The following is a 19,999-nucleotide window of genomic DNA, read 5'->3' on the forward strand; positions in this document are numbered from 1 at the left end:
TCTTCTTCACTCAGTGACACAACAGCGTACGCCTCCATTCACAATGCAGCCGAGCGGAAAAATCCTTTCAGAGGAAGAGACCGAGGGGTCAAGTGGGCTGGCACAAGCTCACGGCCTCTTCCTATTGCGAAGCTTCTCGATTGTTCTCACTTCCCTTCAAGACAGCCAGAGAGGAACCCTTTCATAACGAGAGTAAAAGTCAAGGAAGGAACGATAACAGTCAGAGACACTGGAGATGCCCTCTGGCAAAGAGGTGAAAAATCCACACACTGACCCGGTGACTTGCGATTTGATCAGTATGTCATTTGCCTGGACTGTGCCTGAAGCAATTAGAGGATAAACACTTCCATGAGGCAAATGTCAAAGACTCCATTCGTTTTGTTTGTTCAGCTTGTCACAGTGGCAATTGTGGAATCTGTCTCCCTCTAGTGGTAAAAATATATTTTTTGTTTCAGCTACAGTAAAGAGGAGTTAGGAGTTACTTAGAGCAGTGTTTCTCAATCCTACTCCTGGAAGCCCACTGCCCTATCTTCTATCTATCCTTGCTCCAAACACACCTGATTAGTGTGATTAACATGCTCTTGATTAAATCAGGTGTGCTCAGCTAATCAAAAGTGCCACTGATGAGTTCAGTCAGGTAGGCAGAGCAAGGATAGATAGATATATGCAGGACAATGGGCCCCCAGGAGCAGGATTGAGAATCAGTGACTTAGAGGAGTTAGGGTTCAACATGTTCAGCAAAGCAGGCAAACCTGAGCCAGTCTAGATTAAGTTTAATTAAAGCACTAACATCACAGAAGAATACAAGAGTTACATTGGCTCTACCACAGAGTATGCAGATATATAATGAAGATGCAGTTCGGCTCAGAAACAATGGGTGTAGCTATGTGGAAAAGACACAACAAAAATTAATCTTAAAAATGCACCAGCTGCCTTTTTCCTATATGTGACATCTTATGCTGGTAATGGACAATTCAGGTGATGGGAATCTTTGACTGGGGTCCACACTACCTCATTCCAGCCTAGGTGACACATCACATGATTTTGACTTTAAGAGCAGGGGAACCTTGATACAGCATAATAGAAGGTTGTTTCCATTAAAATCAAGGTAATACATGTAGTCAACCTGCTTTGAAAGCTTCCCTCTTTCCCACACAGCCCTGAATGATGCAGACGTGAGTTCTCTGTCCCCCCAAAGATCTGAATTTGGCTCCCTAGTTCCCCTGTAATGACAGAGAAAGGACAACAGTGCCCATGTATCCATTAGTATACAGGAGTGACTCTCGGTTTAATAAATTACTGAATTGTAATCTTTACCACCTGGTCATTTTGATGATGTTGCGGTTCAACAGCCTTTATAAGTTTACCCTTAATAGTTTAAAATAGCATTACATTTACATTCTACCCAGAGCAACTTCCATAGTTTACAGTTTGTACATGTTCTCTTTTTATACAGCTGCATATTTTACTAAGGAAATTCAGATACCTTGCCGAAGGGCACAGCTGCAGTGGGGAATCAAACGGCAACCACATGGTTACAAACTCTATACCTTACCACAATGCCACATTGTTGCCCATATAGAAGATGAATTGTTTAATGTAGGAAATGTATTTAGGAGGTAATTTGTAGTTTAGAAACTGTTTTTTCACATTATCTCTCAATAGTGTAGAGCACCCTGTAGCACTTCAGAGACATTCCATAGAAAAGAACATGACTTGATGAGAATGTCAAAGGTTGGCTTTTGATGCAGGTCTTACTTCTGGGTGGGACTCCGTGCTCAGTGAGGCGCCACCAGATAGTACAGAGAATCTTCGCCCGTTTCCGGTTGGGGGACCGAGAACTGAACCATGCAGTACTCTGCAGAGGCATCCTCCTGGGGGAGGCTGACAACACTGTACAACACCATCTCATCGTACACGTGTCTAGGGTCTCCTTCCTCCTGAGTGAGAGAAGTACACCATCAGCAGAGCTAAGCAGTACCCAGCCTGGAAGAACAGCAGCTGCTAATTGACTGATAGGGATATTTGCAGATCCAATTCAGGACTGTGGCTAATTTATCACTGTCAGTGCTTGTAAATTAATCAAAATCTTCACCAAACTCAACAGGTGCACAGTACAGCCATTCATTGCATATTCATCGAATGTTATTTGAATGAGGATCAATCAAACCAACTGGCCAGTCTCCTCCTCCCTGCAGGCCACTTTTTGCTTTGCTGGGTTTAATAATGCCTTTTCTAGACTTTATCCATTTCATTGCATGACTGTTTGTTTCCTTACATGGCAAAATTCAAGTCAAGGGTACAAGAATGCAGTTTTACAGATAAGATGCCACTTACCTGTCCAGTGTCTTCAGGGACACTTGTGTCTGTTGGTTTTAAGGCTATGGAAAAAATGAGTCATGGTTAAATAATGGAAATTGCAGCATGTGCTTTGTGGCTTGTTTTGGTGCATTTAATTATGATGTCATTAAGGCCAGTGTGTTACTATGCCAGCACATCTGTGACCTTATCTGGTGTGGGGTGTGGGGGCTGAATGTTCCACAAAACAACCTCCAAACTGGCCTACAAAAGTCAGTGTGGTCTGAGAAGGTGTGAAACTGGCAAAGACCACAGGCATCCAACCAGAGGAAGCCAATGCACTGCAACATGCAGACCTGCCGCAGTCATGCTCCTCTGCTGAATGTTAGCCCGCAAAACTGCAGAAGGGCAGACTTTCCGCTGTTGCATTTTCAGTAGCACATGCCTCCCTCAGTTTTTCGGTCTCTTGTCTCTTTATATATGCTACTCTCACGCCCAGAATGACAGCATACACAGGCAACAGCAGATTCTCACTGTCTACACTGGGCTTCTTTTGGCTTGTACAGAAATTGAGGGCAAGACTCCTCATTTTGATTTTACTCACTCAGCCATGTAAGTATGTAGAGTGACCCGAGTATGTGAGCATGTTACAATACATGTATGTTACATAAATGTTTCAATGAATGAGGGAATAATAGTCATTAAGGCCTAATGGGCTTCTAGACAACACAGAGATAAGTGCGAGGCAAGGATTTCGGCTCAATATCCACGCAGCCGTGAGTGAGGTGAAGAGGAGGTAGTCTCACCCATCTCACCCGACAGTGATCTTGAGCTTTTCCTGAGGAAGGCAGCAAGTAAAAGCAGCAGCAGAAACATCACCACACCAAGAGCTGCCCCAACCAGGACAGGCACATCAGTAGTACCTAACAGAGAACAGTGGATAACCGTTTTTTCCTTCTAAAAAACCAGCATTTTGGCAGCATTTCCAAATTATACATGCTAGAAAAGTGTTTGTGTTAGTACATTGTTATGCAGTGCTCTCACTAAGGGATTTATCCAAAGTCATGAAATGGTTTTGTTCACAAAACTCAATTTTGTATACATATACACATATATATATAAATTTTATGATAACCTTATTTTTTATTAAACATTTTACTTTTATTAAAATCATTATAGCCTACTGCTTGGTAAAAATATTATTTCTCTTAAAAACAAAAACAATTTTGTTATGCTTTACAAATGCTATATTTTATTGTGCAATGTGATGGCTTCAATTTTCTTCCCATGTTTAATACCAGCAAGGAGTGCCTAGCATACACTGTCAACAGATACTCAACACTTGGTTTTGAGTTATACCTTACTGCAGTTATACCTTACTCAGCAGTTTAATTCAATTTACCTTCATTTCCATTCGGATGTACAGAGATTGGTGAGTGTATGGTGCTTGTCACGATGTGATCTGTAACATAAGGAAAGCCTGGCTTACTATTGCTTTTCTACACAAGAGGGGAAAATGGAGCATATACAGTATCTGTGTGTTTAAAGGCCTTTTGTATGAGAAAATACAATTTCAAAAAGCACTTCTACTGAATAATGGTGAACTCTCTTTTCTGTAACTGTTGTGTCAACATATCTGAGCAACCCATGTGATTTAAGTATGACTTTTCCTTACATGAAATGAAACCCTTCCTTTTTTGGGGATTGTAAATGTCATGGACAATGTCTGGATGTTGTATGCAGGGGCTACTGCACCTCTAAATACATATTCAAGCAAACTAGCAATTTGTCACATGACTATATCTAACTGCATCAGTCACTTGCAGAAATAATTGTACTTTTTTATTTAGAATCGGTTGGTTTGGGCTGAGCATTCTGTCCATTTGTAATAACTGCGATTGGAGACACACTTACAGCGCATAAATGGACGAATGGACGACTTACAATTCATCTTCAGTAATGTTGAATACACCCAATACTCATTTTTAGAGGAAAAAAAAGATTTGTTTTTGCCAAATAAAAGAGCAGTTTCTGCAAAGTGCAAATTGTTACTGTCCCTTAAGTCTGTTTAAAATCACTGTGCTTGTATCATGTTGTTATGAGTGTCAGCTTGCATCTGTGGTGATGTCAGGCAATCAACATGTATTGATTAAGGTGATAAGGCTCCATTGACTTCACAATTTCACACACAAGATTTCTTGTGTAATTGCTGAGACTCATTTACCACTTTACGTTTACAATTAACTCATTGTAGTGAGTCGTATAAATGTTTATGCAGATTTTGAAATGATAAAACCCTTTTGTTTCTATTTGTGATGTGTCTTTTTCACTTCTTGGGACATGTGCCAAATTTTACTCAAATGAAAAGGCAAGTGAATATAGTGGTTTATTGCTCACTGCTAACGTGTGAGAGTACACATATCATATCTAGCATCAGGGGCAGAAATATTGCTGCTTATTCTGTTTCTTACTTATATGTGGTCACACTCAGAAACAGCAAGCCACAGAAAATGACCTCTTCTCCTTAACAGAAGGGTTCAAAACAAACTCCACATGAAGTGCTGTTTTGTTAAACCTGTCTCTGAGAATAATGGTAAACTGGTATAGAGAGTTCACTGTGAATCCATCACACAGGAGTTCAAAATGAACGGATTCTCTGCACTTCACTCACCTGTCGTGGCACGGCCAGACGCCCAAACAGAACTGCTGCATGGACCTTCCGTGGTGTCCTGAGAGGTTGCAGTCACAGGGACAGAGGAGTTCTGTGTTTTCCGGGAAGGAGCTGGAGAGTGAAAAGAAAAAAAATTATAAACTTGCCAGCCACAGCTGTGACAAAGAGTGTTTGTATCTCAATATTTAACACTTAGCTGTAAAATTAGGTGGTGTGAATTTCCCGCTAAAAGCTGTACAGTGCAGGTCCAGAGACCAGTATGCTGACAGAGGCATTCTGCTGTTCGCACTGCAGTCACTCCCATCATTAGGGGAATATATGCTCCTCAAGGACAATGTATCAGAGTAAAAATAATCATGATTCATACAGTCAGATGCTGATGGAAGGACCAATAATACAAAATATGTGTGGCAAATAGAAGTGCATCATGTTTCATATACTTGCACACAGAGGAGCTAGAGAGACCAATCAGTTGTAAAGTGGCAATCACGCAGAGAGAGAAACAATTGGTCACTGCTGGCCTGGGAAGGCAGAGAAAGTGGGTTTGGAGTGGTGAGTTCTGTACAGGAAGCGACAGGACTGGAAAATGGCCATGTTTGGCTTGACAAAAAAGAAGGGGAAGGAGACACCATGGGAGAGAGGAGAAGAGGTATAATGAGACAGAGGAAGCAGGAGAAGATGTATGGAGAGTGTTAGACAGTGACATGTGCAAGCAGAGACAGAGGGTTGAAAGCAGCACTAACTATGCATAATATTAGACTGTGAAGACAGTCTAATATTAGACTGTGAGTCAACCTATACGTACATGCAGTTCAGTACAGTGCGGTAATGTTGTGATAGAAATGGTAGAGTTGGGTCCTGTGAAGCAAGAATAGAAAGTTGAGGTTCAGGTTTACGTACCTTTACTGACAGTCACTTTTAATTTTGTCAGTGGGTCCCAGCCCCATTTTTCAATTCCACAGTAATATATCCCAGAATCCTGTAGCTGTACACTGTTGATGATGACAGTGAAGAAGCGGCCATGTCCGTTGTCAAAAATAGAGAATCTCCCAGCCTGTGTGTAAATGTCTGACTTTTTACCTTTAACCAGAACATCCTTATTGTTGCAAGGATGCTTACAGAGGTACTTGGGCAGATATAGATAAGCATCGGAATATTCACACATAATAGACACACTTCCGCCTTCAGTTCCATGAACTTCTCTACTCCCCAAAACGCAGTGGCGAACTTCATACATCAAAAAGAAGGGAAAATGAAATAAAGAATCATGAATCAGTTTTAAGTTACAACAACGAGTAAATACTCCACAGATATTGTTTCAGGTTTCAATAATACTAAACGCTATATGGAAGATTTAACAAGGCCCTTATATCACTAGTTGAAAATGCCTCTTCAATACAGTTCCTATCTTCATAAGAACAGTGTAATCTGTACAGCAATCTTGTTTGTTATAACATGTGCTTGCACGAAAATGAAAAAAAAAATACACACACACACACACACACACACATACAAGTTCTTTGAGGAGATAAAGCGCTTAAGACTTACTTGCCAGGAGAGAGAACATCTGCAGTGTCCAATTCATCTTTAGCTCAGGCTTCCTGTCCGTTCAGCGGGGCGCTGAATGGGAAAGCCTCAGTTTCAAACCTTACTAGACTATAGGATTCACGACATGATCACACTCTCTGCATCGATATCGCCGAGTTGTCATTAACTCCAGTGCATCTTCTTCACGAGGAAAGCTCGCGTTTTCATCTAATGCGCTATTCTTTGTCATGAGACAAACGCAAAAGCTGAACAGGTCACCAACACGCGGAAGGAAGCTGCGCAGACAATTATTGTCTATTATACACACGGGTCGTTTCCCCGACAGCTCCAGATGTAACGGACACATCTAAAACGGACGTTAGATCCTGGGATTGTTCTCAATTGACAGCTGATCTGAAAATGTAAATCAGGACTTGGTTTTATTCACATCCATTTACGAGCATTTTTGTACTGGACCAAGGGGCATATAATGAGCTGAGCGAAAAAAAAAAAAAAACTTTTTAAAAAAGGCTCACTGTCTGTAGAGCCCTTTGAATAAAAGCACAGCAATCACAAAATTACACAAGTCTCTTTTGAAATATTTTAATGCATAAAAATGCAAAAGCATACAGGGAAAACTTCATGCATAGATGCACCAAAATGTAACAAAACATCAGCTCTAAACCTAAACAAAAGAGCAAGAAGACATCACGGGAAAAAAATCGAGTTTTCACTGGCTGGAACTATTCATGGTCCATTCTAGGTTCCAAGGCAATTAATAATTGTGCTAAAATTAATAATTATCCTAAAGAAGTGTTGCAAAAGTCAAAGCGCGCAGATTTGAAGTTGTAGGGACCGATTCGAGAGGTTGTAATCAGCGAGTTGTGGTTGTACTGGAAAATGGACTCAAGTAAAAAAAATAAATTAATAATAATAATAAATATGAGTAAATGATGGATTACAAGTTTGCAGCTGTCATTGTATTTATGTAAATATCAGTCTACACATTTGTGAATTTCAACATACAAGTTCACATTTTTCTGCAAGTGAAATTTTAAACATACGAGTTCAGATTTTTGTTCTACAAGTTCTCAAATCGTATTCTACAAGCTCTCAAAATCAAGTCTACAAGCTCTCGCATTTTGCAACATATTTACCTTCATACAAGAGCTCCTCTTAGATTTAAATCCACGTAAGGACGTCCTGAATCACTGACACACACGTCCACTTCAACACCACAAAGCTCTGGGTTATAGTTGATGATAGTATGGAAGGAATAGGACATAGTGCAGTCAATTTCTCCTCACCAGTTATCTTCCATTTAGGCTATCTCATTGGTTGGCTCAGCTGAATAATCGTGAGCACACTCAGTTTCAAGGCTGTAAAGAGATAACAGGCAGCAAATGCTATTTTATGCATTCTACAAAACATTAAAAATTCCTGTACAACAGTTAAACACATACATAGCCTGATTATTACTTACACTATGAAGAATGTGGTAGTAAGAATGGAAATCCATTTTAATTGTAGCTTTTTTTTCTTCCTGACATTTTTATATCCGGGCCCCCCAGGGGACCGTCCTCTTCCTGTTCACCCTGTACACCTCCGACTTCAGGTACAACTTGGAGTCAAGCCACCTTCTGAAGTTCTCTGATGACTTTGCCATCGTGGGGTGTATCAACGGGCAACAGGAGGCAGAATACAGAGGACTGGTAGACAACTTTAGTATAGTGGTGCAGCCTGAACCATCTGCAGCTGAACGTCAGAAAGACGAAGGAGCTGGTCATGGACTTCCGCAGGAATAAGCCTACTCTGACCCCTGTCTCCATCCATGGAGAAGACATTGAGGTAGTCCACTCCAAATACCTTGGAGTGCACCTAGACGACAGGCTGGAGTGGACTAAGAACACAGAGGCCCTCTACAAGAACGGCCAGAGTTGGAGACAACGATCCTTCAACGTCTGCAGCAAGATGCTGCAGATGTTGTATCAGTCTGTGGTATCCAGTGCCATTTTCTATGCGGTAGTGTGCTGAGGGTGTGGTCTGAAAGCTGGGGACGCTAACAGACTGAACAAGCTTGTTAGGAAAGCCATCTCTGTCATAGGAGGCTTCTATTATTCTATCTTTCTACTATTTATTTTATTTTATTCTATTGTTGTGTTTTATTGACAGAGGCAACCTTTCTATTATTTTATTTTATTCCATTGTTGTGTTTGATCTGTGCTGGACAATGGTGTTGTGACACTAAAATTTCCCTCGGGATAAATAAAGTATTTCTTATCTTATCTTACATGTCAACCAGATACATATCCATGTCATTTCAGGCCTCAGCCCTGCTTGACTCTGTCCTGGAAAGCTGCAGTGTGGCTGGCTCTCCACCTTTCTGTCTAAACCATCATTCACAGAACTGAGCAGCAATGCTAGACAGGTTCAGTTAGGACACTGACTCAGCTGCTCAGTCCAGTCATTTACTTGGTTTGTAACTGTGTCATAATATGACACACAACAGCCAAAGATTACATATGCTTCTACACTGAAATACCTGTGTACTTCCTGATTATCTGGTGTACATAAATACTGCTCATTGTTTCTGAAGGTGGAGTTTCATGTGAACACACCTCCTCTTTTGAACTAACCTGCGTCGTCCTGAGTCCATCTCCACAGCAATGAGAATGAAGACGAGAAGGAACACACAGGGCAGTCCCACAGTCTGTCTGCTGCATGGCAGCTCTCAACTCCATCTGACGGTAATAACATATCGGAATCTCACTTTCAACAGCCTCCGAGGCACAAGCGATGCTTCAATGCATATTCATGCAAGACTTATGCTAAATTAAGGTATTGATTCTGTCCAGTAAAAGTGGAGGGGGGTGATTTTCAGGCAGTGCAACTTTAATTCCATCCAGATTCACGGAAATTATCTGAATGGTGTGTTATACTCAGAGTCTATTTCCAGACACATGAAGATGCAGTCATAGCCACATTTTATGCAGACTATAACTCTCCCTTAGTGGCTATTAATAAACCTTCTGCTTTTAAACCCGCTTGGGCTGCTGGGTCCATGTTCTTCTTTCTAGCTATTCTGAGGTGTCCTGAAGCAGTTTTGTGACCTGGAAAGTTGACTTAAATGTCAAGTGACAAACTCATTTCTGGTGAATTAATTTATAATGTACACTCTGCTTGATCAATTTGCCAGAGAAACTTTATATTATATTTCCATTGTGTGTCTACAGACACAACAGTATTGGTGTGTTAAATGTTTCCTGTGAGCACACCTGAAAATGTGTACCCTTTAGTCCAGTTAGACAGGTGGGCTTGTGATTCAGTGATCTCCAGAACAGTCACAGATGCAGAGCTGGGTGGGATGGTGGAAGGACCTGGATGCTCAAGTTGAAGTGATATCACACAGCAGATTAAATATCTAATCAGATGGTTATGTGGTCACCAATTATTCGCCTCAGGAACAGTTTACTGTGGAAGTATGGCAAAGCTGTATTTCCCAAGTCCTGACAGAGATTGAACTGTAAGTGATTTGCCACCTGTGGTAAACTATAATGCCTACCAATAGAAATGCAAATTAACATGTTTTTTTGTGAAAAATATTCTATCCATTTCAGACTGCAACATTAGTGTAAAAAGTAGTTTAATGTGAACTAAACAAATAAGCTAAGCATAATCATTCTGAAATAAACTTGATGTACTGAATGCTCATAAGAAGCATGAGGTGTTAATGATTCCATACCTTTACTGACAGTCACATCTACTTTTGTCAGTATGTCAAAGCCCCACAGTCATATAGGCCAGAATCCTGTAGTCTTACGCTGTATATAGTCACACTAAGGGAGTGCCCATTTGCATTATTATAGACAGAATGTTCCAGCACATATGTAAACTCCCCAAATGTGATTGAACCCATGATATGCAAATATGTAAATTAACACAGAAAGAGACCATTTTAAAGCTGCACAGGAGATGTAGTGAACAAAAGCACTCCTAATGCGTAACACTTCTCTCCCAGAGCGAAAATGAACAATGACAGAACACCTGAGTGCCATCATGCCTCCAGTTTTCTTTATTGATAACGCTGTTCAATCTGTCATACAGACCGTGTGTGTGTGGCAATCCTATGGTACAAACCCACACCTGAGTCATCCCATAGGTTTGCACTGCAAACCCTCTGCCTCAGTTACACTCACTCACCCCTGCACACAGCAGCTGCAGTCCCTTCTCCACCAATGGTCCTCCCAATAGATATACTCACATGTAACAATGTGCCCGCTGCAGGGCTCTTCATTACAGCTAGGATATATGTGCATGTAAATAAATAAAGGCTCTGAAATGAACTGCTTTCTTCTCAGCAGGAGGTTCGGGGTCAGCTTTGCTGTCCACGGGACACACAGCATGTGCCGCAGTCATGCCTCTCCAGACCTGTCAGTCAGCCCCACCCGACCAGAGCTTGTGAACATTAAGGCACAGCAGCGATACACAGGAAACCACTGACACCGGTTTTTACAGACACACTACAACAATTACACAGAAAAGGTGAGGCTGACTAGCCCACGGAAGGGCACTGGAGTCCCTTTAAGTTTTCGCTTGTTCCATTTTAACAGAACACATTATACAGCCTGGAGAAGAACTGGCGAAGTATGTGGACCCTTCAGTGATGGACCAAACTGTGCCGCATCTCTCCATCCAGCAGAAATATTGAAGGGGAATGTAATGGAGCTCCAAGGCTAGACCACAAAATTACTACCAGTGGTGCCTACAGCTGTACACAAACATTAATTGCAACATTACCTTCTTCCCAAAAGCACAAGAGAAAACCCTGATGTTTAACCATATAATCCACCAAGACACTGAAATGGGCTAAAAATGAGTTCAACCTCCTCTGATATACCAATATAACTCCCGTCTGTAGTAAAGGAGATGTCACTCAACCACATCGCCACTAACACCATTTCCTCTTTTGCCTCAACCAATTTTGGTGGACTGATCCTGACAAAACTACAAGCAGTGGATATAGCTGTGTGACACACAGATGGTCTTGATGGTTCCAAGAGTAAAAAATAAAATAATTTAAAAAAGGGTGCACTATTCAATCCATGATATTTGGTTGCACTGGTGAGGGATCCTTCCTGTGGGATTTCTTGGCGGTCTTCAGTGTTGCTTCGGCATTGGAAAGGTGAGTTCATGAAGGGAATTTTCAGAAAAGGCCTAGGAGTGGGGAAGCGGGGGGCTTCCTCACTGGTACTGTCTGTAATCCCCAAAGGAGGGGGCAGGCATGGGGGCAGGCTCCTCAGGAAACTGGGGACCTGTAAAGGGGAGCAGAAAAGCACAAAACAACAGGATTACAGATGTTTCCCTGGTGAGCCTCTCATCCAGGGCGACTGCAAATCTTCATGGCCTGGAAAACCAGTCCTGTATGTTAAATACATCTTACCACCAGATGCAAAGATGTTTCAAAAATTCCTTCAAACAAATTAAAATTCCCTCTATAGCTTCAAATTACAAACACAGTATGCTAACATTTCAATGATCCTGACAAAGTGGCTAGTAACCTGGTCTGTGTGTATTTATGTAAGACATTTCTATGATGTTAAGAGCCACGTTTGTATCTTGTAAACCCAATACCAAGTCTTAAGGCATACAAAACAATGAAACAGGAGGCTTACATCCAAGAATCAGAAAGATATTCTAATGGAGTTAATAAGAAAACTGCACAAATCGGGTAATCAAGTGTTCTGCAACAATGGCCATCTGAGCTGTCTATGATAGGTGTTATTGCTAATTATTATAAATTCAGCAAAAACTGCACCTTGAGGGACTCGCCCTTTAATGGATGTGGCCTCAGTTATGCCTTGTGCTGTGACGTGGCGACGGGAGATGACTCACCAGTTGGAAACTGTGAAGAGGCGAATCTTGTCAGCAGAATGCCTGCACCCTCTATGAGTGCAAGCAGAATCCCTCCCATCGCCGCCGAGCCCACCATGGCAACAGGCCCATCTGAGAACAACAGCACAGGGATCAATACTGCTGCACCGTAGTCTATCACTCTCTGGTTAATACTCTCACCACTCAGCCTTAAATACCACTGTACCAGCAAACAATATTCTCACCACTCAGCCTTAAATACCACTGTACCAGCAAACAATACTCTCACCACTCAGCTTTCAACACCATCACACTCTGATAAAGACTCTCACCACTGAACTTTCAATACTGCTGCAACAGAAGCTACCACTCTCACCACTCAGCCTTTAGCTGACCATAAATAGGCCTATCCTTGGAGACTGGCAATTACAAGACAGAACTGTTATTTTTACATTTGCATTTACTGCTTCTGCAGAAGCCTCTTATCCAGAGTGAAGAAAACGAAATTCAGCAGGGTTAGGCAAGTAGACATGAAGACACTGAATGACTAGTGCCACCCTTGAAATGTAGAGCCACTATAGGAAACACTGCCACAAAGGCAATAACTACTGCGATGAAGCACACAAACATACATCACTACTGCCATTTTTAGGCTACCATGCTTTTTCACCCACCAGGATTATTCTGACCAATAAAATATTAAATTAGTAAGCAAAATGTAGTTCACCATTGCATACACACATTACAAGCTTCAACATGTATAAAAAGTCCTTCAGTCACTCTGAAAGCCTCTGGCTTGCTCTCCGTGCATAAATGTGTACTGCCTGGATCAGTGTAGCCCACCACAAGTGTAGAAAAGCCTCTATACCATTTCATCTGGACTCCAGCTTTAAAAGTACATAAAGATGCTATAATTTAAATCTGTGCTATGAAATCCCTCACTTACAATGGCCACGATAAGCAACGCCAACACTTCTTCAGTAGGAATGTAACCAGAAACTACATTTTTCATTGGAGAAATGTTCCACTGGCCCAATGTAACTAAACCTGGACAGCAGTAATTTTGCAAACGTGATTCTATGTGGAGGTGGATGGGTGGGTGCATTCATCTGATGGGAACGAGGGGATGAGACTCACTTCGTGCAGCCAGGATGGCCCCGGTCATGGCCCCACTTGTGATGGAGTTCCAGGGGTCCTCCTTGCCCCGCACTTTCACCAGCCCGCAGTCGATCATGGAGAAGAGGCCGCCCCACACCGCGAAGCTGCCTGCCAGAGGCCAACACACACAACCATCAGAGAACGCCGAGATGGTGCACCATTCATTCCTCCCTTAGGCCTGTCCCATCCCACCAACCACCAATCTGCTGCAACAACTTCAGTTACAAAGCCTGCTTTTGTCACACAGAGGACCTTACCCAATAAAAGCTGTTACATTCTGCACTCAAAGAGGCTGACAATTTTAATGACATCTCAAATGCCAAGATTTAACGAAACCACAAAGAAGAGTAGAAGTACATATACCACATTACACAGTTAACATTATTTCTTTCTCCCCCACTTTCGCTCTACATTCAATGCTCTCTGGCTTTCAATAAAGTGAATCTGATTGCTTATTTAACCTCAAGAAAAAAGGGTAGTCAATAAGCACCTATAAACAGTGTCTCTGTACAGGTCATTCCTTGTTTGCATTACCCATAAGCATATATACCAGATCTAATTATATTACATGGTGCATTTTGACATGTCTCCATGTATCCATATTCACACAATGCAGATAACATAGGCATTTTACACCATAACAACATTTGACTGAACACATAAAGTGTAACTGTAAGGCACTTAGGTGCTATTTTGAGGGTGTGCATTTCCACTTATACATACCGCCTAGCTGAGGGGCTCTGGTTCTGATAGCTGTCATGCTGCCTCGCAACCTGTGGTTCATCCCCTGGAAAACCACACACACACCGGATGCACAATTAATGTAAAGTTATCAAGACTACTGCAGTTATGTCTTTATGGCCAGCGAGCCTTATAGCGGTTTGATAAGGGCATCTGCGCTTTTAGAGATCTTCCACAAACGCATTAATGATTTACGCAATAACGCACTGTAGAACACTTACAGCCGGCGAATTCCGAAAGCCTTTGACAGCCTGGAAGATCCCTCCTCCAATGGCGCCCATGGTGAAGGCCCCCCCGCAGTCATCCACAATTCGCCACGGGCTGGAGAAAAGCAAGGGTTCAACGGCCATCATAAACACGACACTGTGGTAACGTCCGCAAACACACTTTGCGTTTAACTTACGGCTCAATTCTGCAGTGCTCTCTCTATGAAAATATCAAAGGACATAAGAAACACCTACTGTACGCCACAACCTGCTCGTATGATCTTCAACTCTTGCCTGGAATTGACAATGTGTTGTTATTGCGTAGTCTACTTCGCAATATCCGGCAGACACAGACTTGAGTGTCTGTGTATATATGTTGTTAACTTAGCATACTATAGTTTCCTTAGTGATCTTTTTATATTTATAATACAACGCCTGCGCTAAATGTTATCCAGGCTAATAGGTGCCACAAGTCACTGGTCAGCTTCAGCTTTTACATGATAATTAGGGGTCAGTGCTTGAGCTGGTTAAACACACTACCCCAGAGAACCACAAACGCTTCACTCAAGAAGAAATCTGTAATGTTGCTCGAGGTGGTCGAAAGGTGGAGCAACTTCCGGTTTTGAAAATGACATAACTACCTACCTGGCTAGTTAGCTTGCTTTTAGTTGGCTAGCCCTAAGTCACAAGTAACAAGCTAGTTAGGTAGCTGGCAGCGTTACCCCCATCGGTGTGTACTTCAGCGATTCCAACTGAAATTTGCCAAACCGTCAGCTAAGAGCAGAAGACACCGATTTTACGTCATTAAGTGGATCAAAATATCACGTAACGCTGTACCTGGCTGGACAACTAGCTTCCAGTCAGCTTCCCAAATGATTGCACAACCTGACAGGTACATACAGGGAAACAGTTTAAGTCCTTGCCATTAGTTGCCTAAAACTGAAATCAAATTAAAGCAATGAGCCTAAATAGTAGGTTAGCTAACACAAGGTCATCTGGCTGAGCCTGTTACCAAGGACACCAAGCGCAGAAGTGAGAGCTAACGTTAGCTAGCAAATTGACGGTAATGCTCGTGTCTGACTTACATAATAAGTGGTTGGATGATAATTCCTTCTTCTATTTATTCATTCACAGCAATAAATATCGCATAATCTATATTCCCTTATGTAATGTTACGTGTACCAATACAAGGATAGCGGAAAAGTAGAACGTTCAAAAGAGGCTTACCATGGCTCTCGTGCGTATTCCTCCATTTTCTTCTGTCGCTTCAGCGGAAAGGAGTGGGCGGATCTATCTGACGTCAGGATAAGGCATGACATTCACGAGAATTTATGCTTCGCTCGCGAGAATTGGCGAGATTCGCAAAGCTGTACGTAACAGCGATGGTCAGTGAACTCGTCAGTTTGCCTTAGGACGGTATGCGGATGCATATGGAAACATATGTGAGCTAGTGCCGGCCGCTACTCATGTGAGTTATTACCGGTAACTCGTAGTGAGGCGCTGTGGGTCTGTTTTTGAAAAGTGAAATGGTGTCTGCCAAAAAAATAAATAAATAAAACGGCAGACGCTAGTTATTTTAGCTACACGTTTGTCTGGAAGCGGTTGTTCAGAAATGTAAAATAAACATTAATTCGCATTAAAGAGTAACAAAAAGATTTATTGTCTGCCAACAGCTGGCAGGTTGCCTTCTACCAAGAGAATAATACTTAACGCCTTTAATCGCACTAGCACTGCTTGTTCGGTATGTCTGATTACTGATAAATATCCCCTGTTGTGTTGACCGTCCAAAATAGGTTTCACCCGACCACATACAGATTAAAACTCACTTAAGCAACACGTGCAGGCTGTAGGATTTTCTGTGTTTATGTTCAAAAGTAGGCCTACATTGCCCCTCACTTAGAAAGCTCTAGCAGGACCAATAAGCTGTTTGGAAAGGTTAGGTGTTTCATGCAATGGCCCCTGGAGATTCTGCTCAGTGTGATTCAAGCTGTCAAACACACACTGTATGCGCAGCTGTCCTGTACAGGGCTGGACCCCTTGCTGCACTCAAGTTACAAGAGCTAACGAGAATAAGCAATGCTACTACTATCCGGACAATTCCGATCCTTAAAGCCCTGGGTCTGGGCTGGGCATTCAAGATGGTGGATTTGCTTTTCTTATTGAATTTCAGCTGGTACACTTTCCCTGGCTTCAGGCAGAATAGCAGGCATGCAGGACCTTTGGTGAGGGAAGGATCAGTGGCATCTTGTGAAAGATGTTCCTCACATCCCAAAAACAGACTCACACATTGTGAACCACATTGTACTCCTCCACAATAGAATACATTCACAGTAAATTTAAGGTGTCATATTCACAAACAAAGAGATTGCAAGACAGTCCTGGCCTTTAGGAATGCCTGAAACAAGAGTGAATTTGGGGACTGGAGTTTAATTTTTATCTTTTAATCATGGAATTTCTTTCCTCTTTAATAAGCCAAAACATATGCAGGGTAGAAGAAGGAGCCAACAACTTATCTTTGGGTAGGATTATTTTGGTCCTGTGTCATCAACAGGAGTTAAGATAAACGTCACTGGTGACAGATGACAGAAGCAAGAGGTAGTGGTAAAAGAGTGTTTATGTTTGGCTGCACTAGAAGGACGGAAAGGAAACATTTACATTAGCTTCATGAATGTGCTATCTGGTGACCCCCCCATGTGTATCAATACACGGAACATTACATATAGTCATGTAGGTTATGCAATATTAATTGCTGTGAATTGATAAATCGAACTGCATATTACCATCCAACCACTTCCTGTGACCCTCCCCCCTCTTTTGTTATCATTCCACCTCTCTCCCTTTCTCTCTCTCTTTCTCTCTGAGCAGAGCAGTGTGCACTGTGAGAGCCAGTCTGGCTGCTGGCCCTCTTCCGATTCTTAAAAACAGCAAAGGAATGAACTTCATTCCATGTCTCCATTAAGATATAACCAAATATGGGCATTTAATGACTGGGGAGGGGTGGTGTTGAGGCAGGGGTAATCGAGACATGAACTGGTCATGGAACATTTGATTGGACCTTCAGTCTGTTTGGGAATTCTTTGCTGCTGGACATCGGCCTTGAGCAGACTCAAGATCAGAGTGACTGCAAGCAAGACACATAAACATGTCACGTGATGTTAGATCATTTAAAGGGGACTGTCACTTTGGGAGAAAAGTCCATCTCAGGGAAACAGTTTGGTTTGTGGAGTGCATGAACAGCACACAGACCTACCATGAGACAAATGTGGCTTTCATTGCTATAAATGTAGGAGTCAGGTAATTGAAAGTAATAGATTCTGAGACCTGAAAAAGCAGGGAGAGATGGACTGAAGACGTTATGTTTGGACACCATGCCGTGTGATCTGAGGGATCTTAGACCTGAGTGTTTTCTCTTTCATCCAAGCTTCTGTCAAACTGAAATGAAGACAGCAAAGCCTCCAGTTTTGTATACTTATACTGGGTACCATGTGACGGAAGGGAGAGCAGAAACAGAGAAAATTTTACTATTAAACATACAGAATGTGTTATAATTTATTGTGTGATGAGTAACTGTATGTACTCATCATTCAATAAAACCATAATTCTCACAATCTCTACATTATTTATTAAGCAAAAAAAGTATTCATATTACTTTGGTTGATTCTCTTATACATAAATATGAAAGTTATAGCTATATAATATATAGCAAGTTATAGCATCAACTGTCAGGGGATTGTGTAGCCGAATATGGCAATTCCACACCATTCCTAAATACAATGAACAAAACATTTTATTGATTCCCTGACAGCAGGGAATTTTGGCCAAGATTGCAGATCACCTTACAGATTCCAAATACCAAGCTAGCTAACCCTTTACATAGGTTGGCCAAGAAGCAGGCCAAAGTATTTCTTTTACAATATCTGAGACCATTTTTCCTAATTCTGAATATCATTAGTGAGATATCTGAATGAGATATCCTCTGAATTTAATATTTTTCAGAACAGAGTATGGAAACCAGCAATCTAGGGCTCTAAATAGTGCCTATAAAACAGTTATATTTGTACATTGTAAGATGTGTATGCATATATATGTCAAAATATATAGAATATGTGCATAATAAGGGCCTAATGTGCATTTTGTGAACTCATAATTTTCTATTACTTGCAAATTTTAATAAATATTTAATTTTCACTGCTGGCCCATTTCTGGCTTAATTATATCAGGTGCTGTAACTCTGTAACGTCTGTATTATTTTGCATGTGTGTCACATTAGGCAGACTGACGCTTGAATAAATATGTGAGTCACACCTGCTGGAAATGCATTTTGAATGTTTATCTAACGTATCTGTCATATTTGTTTGGATTTGCATACAGCACACAGCTGAGTGAAGTAATTACATTAGATTCAAGTACACTATTACAAGCAAATTAGATTTAAAACTAAAACAACCGGCCATGCTGAAGAACCAGTCTTCTAACATACTGTATCTGGGAAACGGGAGTGTCTGTCTTGGAATTCTAACACATTATTTAAGTAGTGTTTAAAAAACTGTTCACAGTGCTGAAGAACTGCATGTAGTTAGGAATATTTTAAAGCTACATAAGTGGAGTTATACACCACACTCTGTTCAGCATGTGTGCAAAAATTCAAAATGAATAAAGAGACAGGAGGGCATTGGGCAGATGTGCTAATGTTGTAAACAAGGCACCTAAAGACCAAATATACAGTGTGGCCCTGACCCATAGTTTATTAACATGTATTTTTTCAGACATTTTTTCACTTCTCAACTATTGAATTAACAACAGCCATTGACCCCCTCAACATGTAGCAGGACATCTAGTGACTTCTAGTTGCAATGAATGTGCATGTAGTAGTGGTAGTTTGACTGGATTTCAAATGAGGGATAAAAATGCTCATTTTGAGCCACTGAGTGAAGTCAATGTGCTGTGAAATGTCTTTAACTGCAACAGATTGTCATCATCAAACCGTGTATAACTGCAGACAGACTGCTACCGACATGGGTCTCATTTTCATTTTCCTCTTAAATAGGCGAGTTTATCTATTTCAGAATTGGGTTGTAGTAAATCAAATAGGAACAGTGAAAAGGCAGCTAACACAGAGAATAATACAATCTGAAAAATATACAGTATTTAATCTATTCCCACCTCAATAATTACAAAGCATGTTTTTAAAAATATTTCCATTAAACATTAACAATTTGCAAGCAAATTATTGTCTCTAAAGGCATTTATTCAAAAGTACTTCAAATGAATGTGCTGTGAAATACACCATTCATAAAAATATGTGCTGAGTACATTTCAAAAGTGCAAACATTTCTTGCTATAAACATGGCAAAATGAAGTTGCCATCCCTTAACATTTGATTACAAGATACAAGCTCCAAGACATTCTGTTTGTTTGTTTTTTCCAATGCAATCATCCCTAATTGTACTCTGTTATATATTATCTAAAGTGTAACACAGTCTGGGAATTAATTAGAAAAAGCTGAGAACTAAATATAAGGAGTTTG

The 19,999-nt window shown here is 41.2% G+C and overlaps 1 protein-coding gene across 1 annotated transcript; it reads right to left on the minus strand.

The window, feature by feature from the left end:
- Positions 1-10,551: 10,551 nt before the first annotated feature.
- On the minus strand, positions 10,552-15,749 carry LOC118780721 (mitochondrial import inner membrane translocase subunit Tim17-A-like). Its single transcript, XM_036533377.1, has 6 exons — positions 15,700-15,749; positions 14,488-14,587; positions 14,249-14,312; positions 13,505-13,633; positions 12,389-12,499; positions 10,552-11,808 (listed from the first exon to the last, which is right to left on the minus strand). The coding sequence occupies exons 1-6, from the start codon at positions 15,723-15,725 to the stop codon at positions 11,738-11,740; spliced, it is 501 nt and encodes a 166-aa protein (XP_036389270.1). The 5' UTR covers positions 15,726-15,749; the 3' UTR covers positions 10,552-11,737.
- Positions 15,750-19,999: the final 4,250 nt, after the last annotated feature.

The sequence above is a fragment of the Megalops cyprinoides genome, chromosome 7 (assembly GCF_013368585.1).
Source record: "Megalops cyprinoides isolate fMegCyp1 chromosome 7, fMegCyp1.pri, whole genome shotgun sequence".
In the NCBI taxonomy this organism is placed as follows: Eukaryota; Metazoa; Chordata; class Actinopteri; order Elopiformes; family Megalopidae; genus Megalops; species Megalops cyprinoides.

Excerpts from the sequence above, each read along its gene's own strand:
- LOC118780721 (XM_036533377.1), bottom strand. The coding sequence starts at position 15,725 with ATGGAGGAATACGCACGAGAGCCATG. Across the intron at positions 14,313-14,487 it reads GCTTTCGGAATTCGCCGGCT|GGGATGAACCACAGGTTGCG; the intron begins GTAAGTGTTCTA and ends GTGGTTTTCCAG. Across the intron at positions 12,500-13,504 it reads GGCCATCCTGGCTGCACGAA|ATGGGCCTGTTGCCATGGTG; the intron begins GTGAGTCTCATC and ends TGTTGTTCTCAG.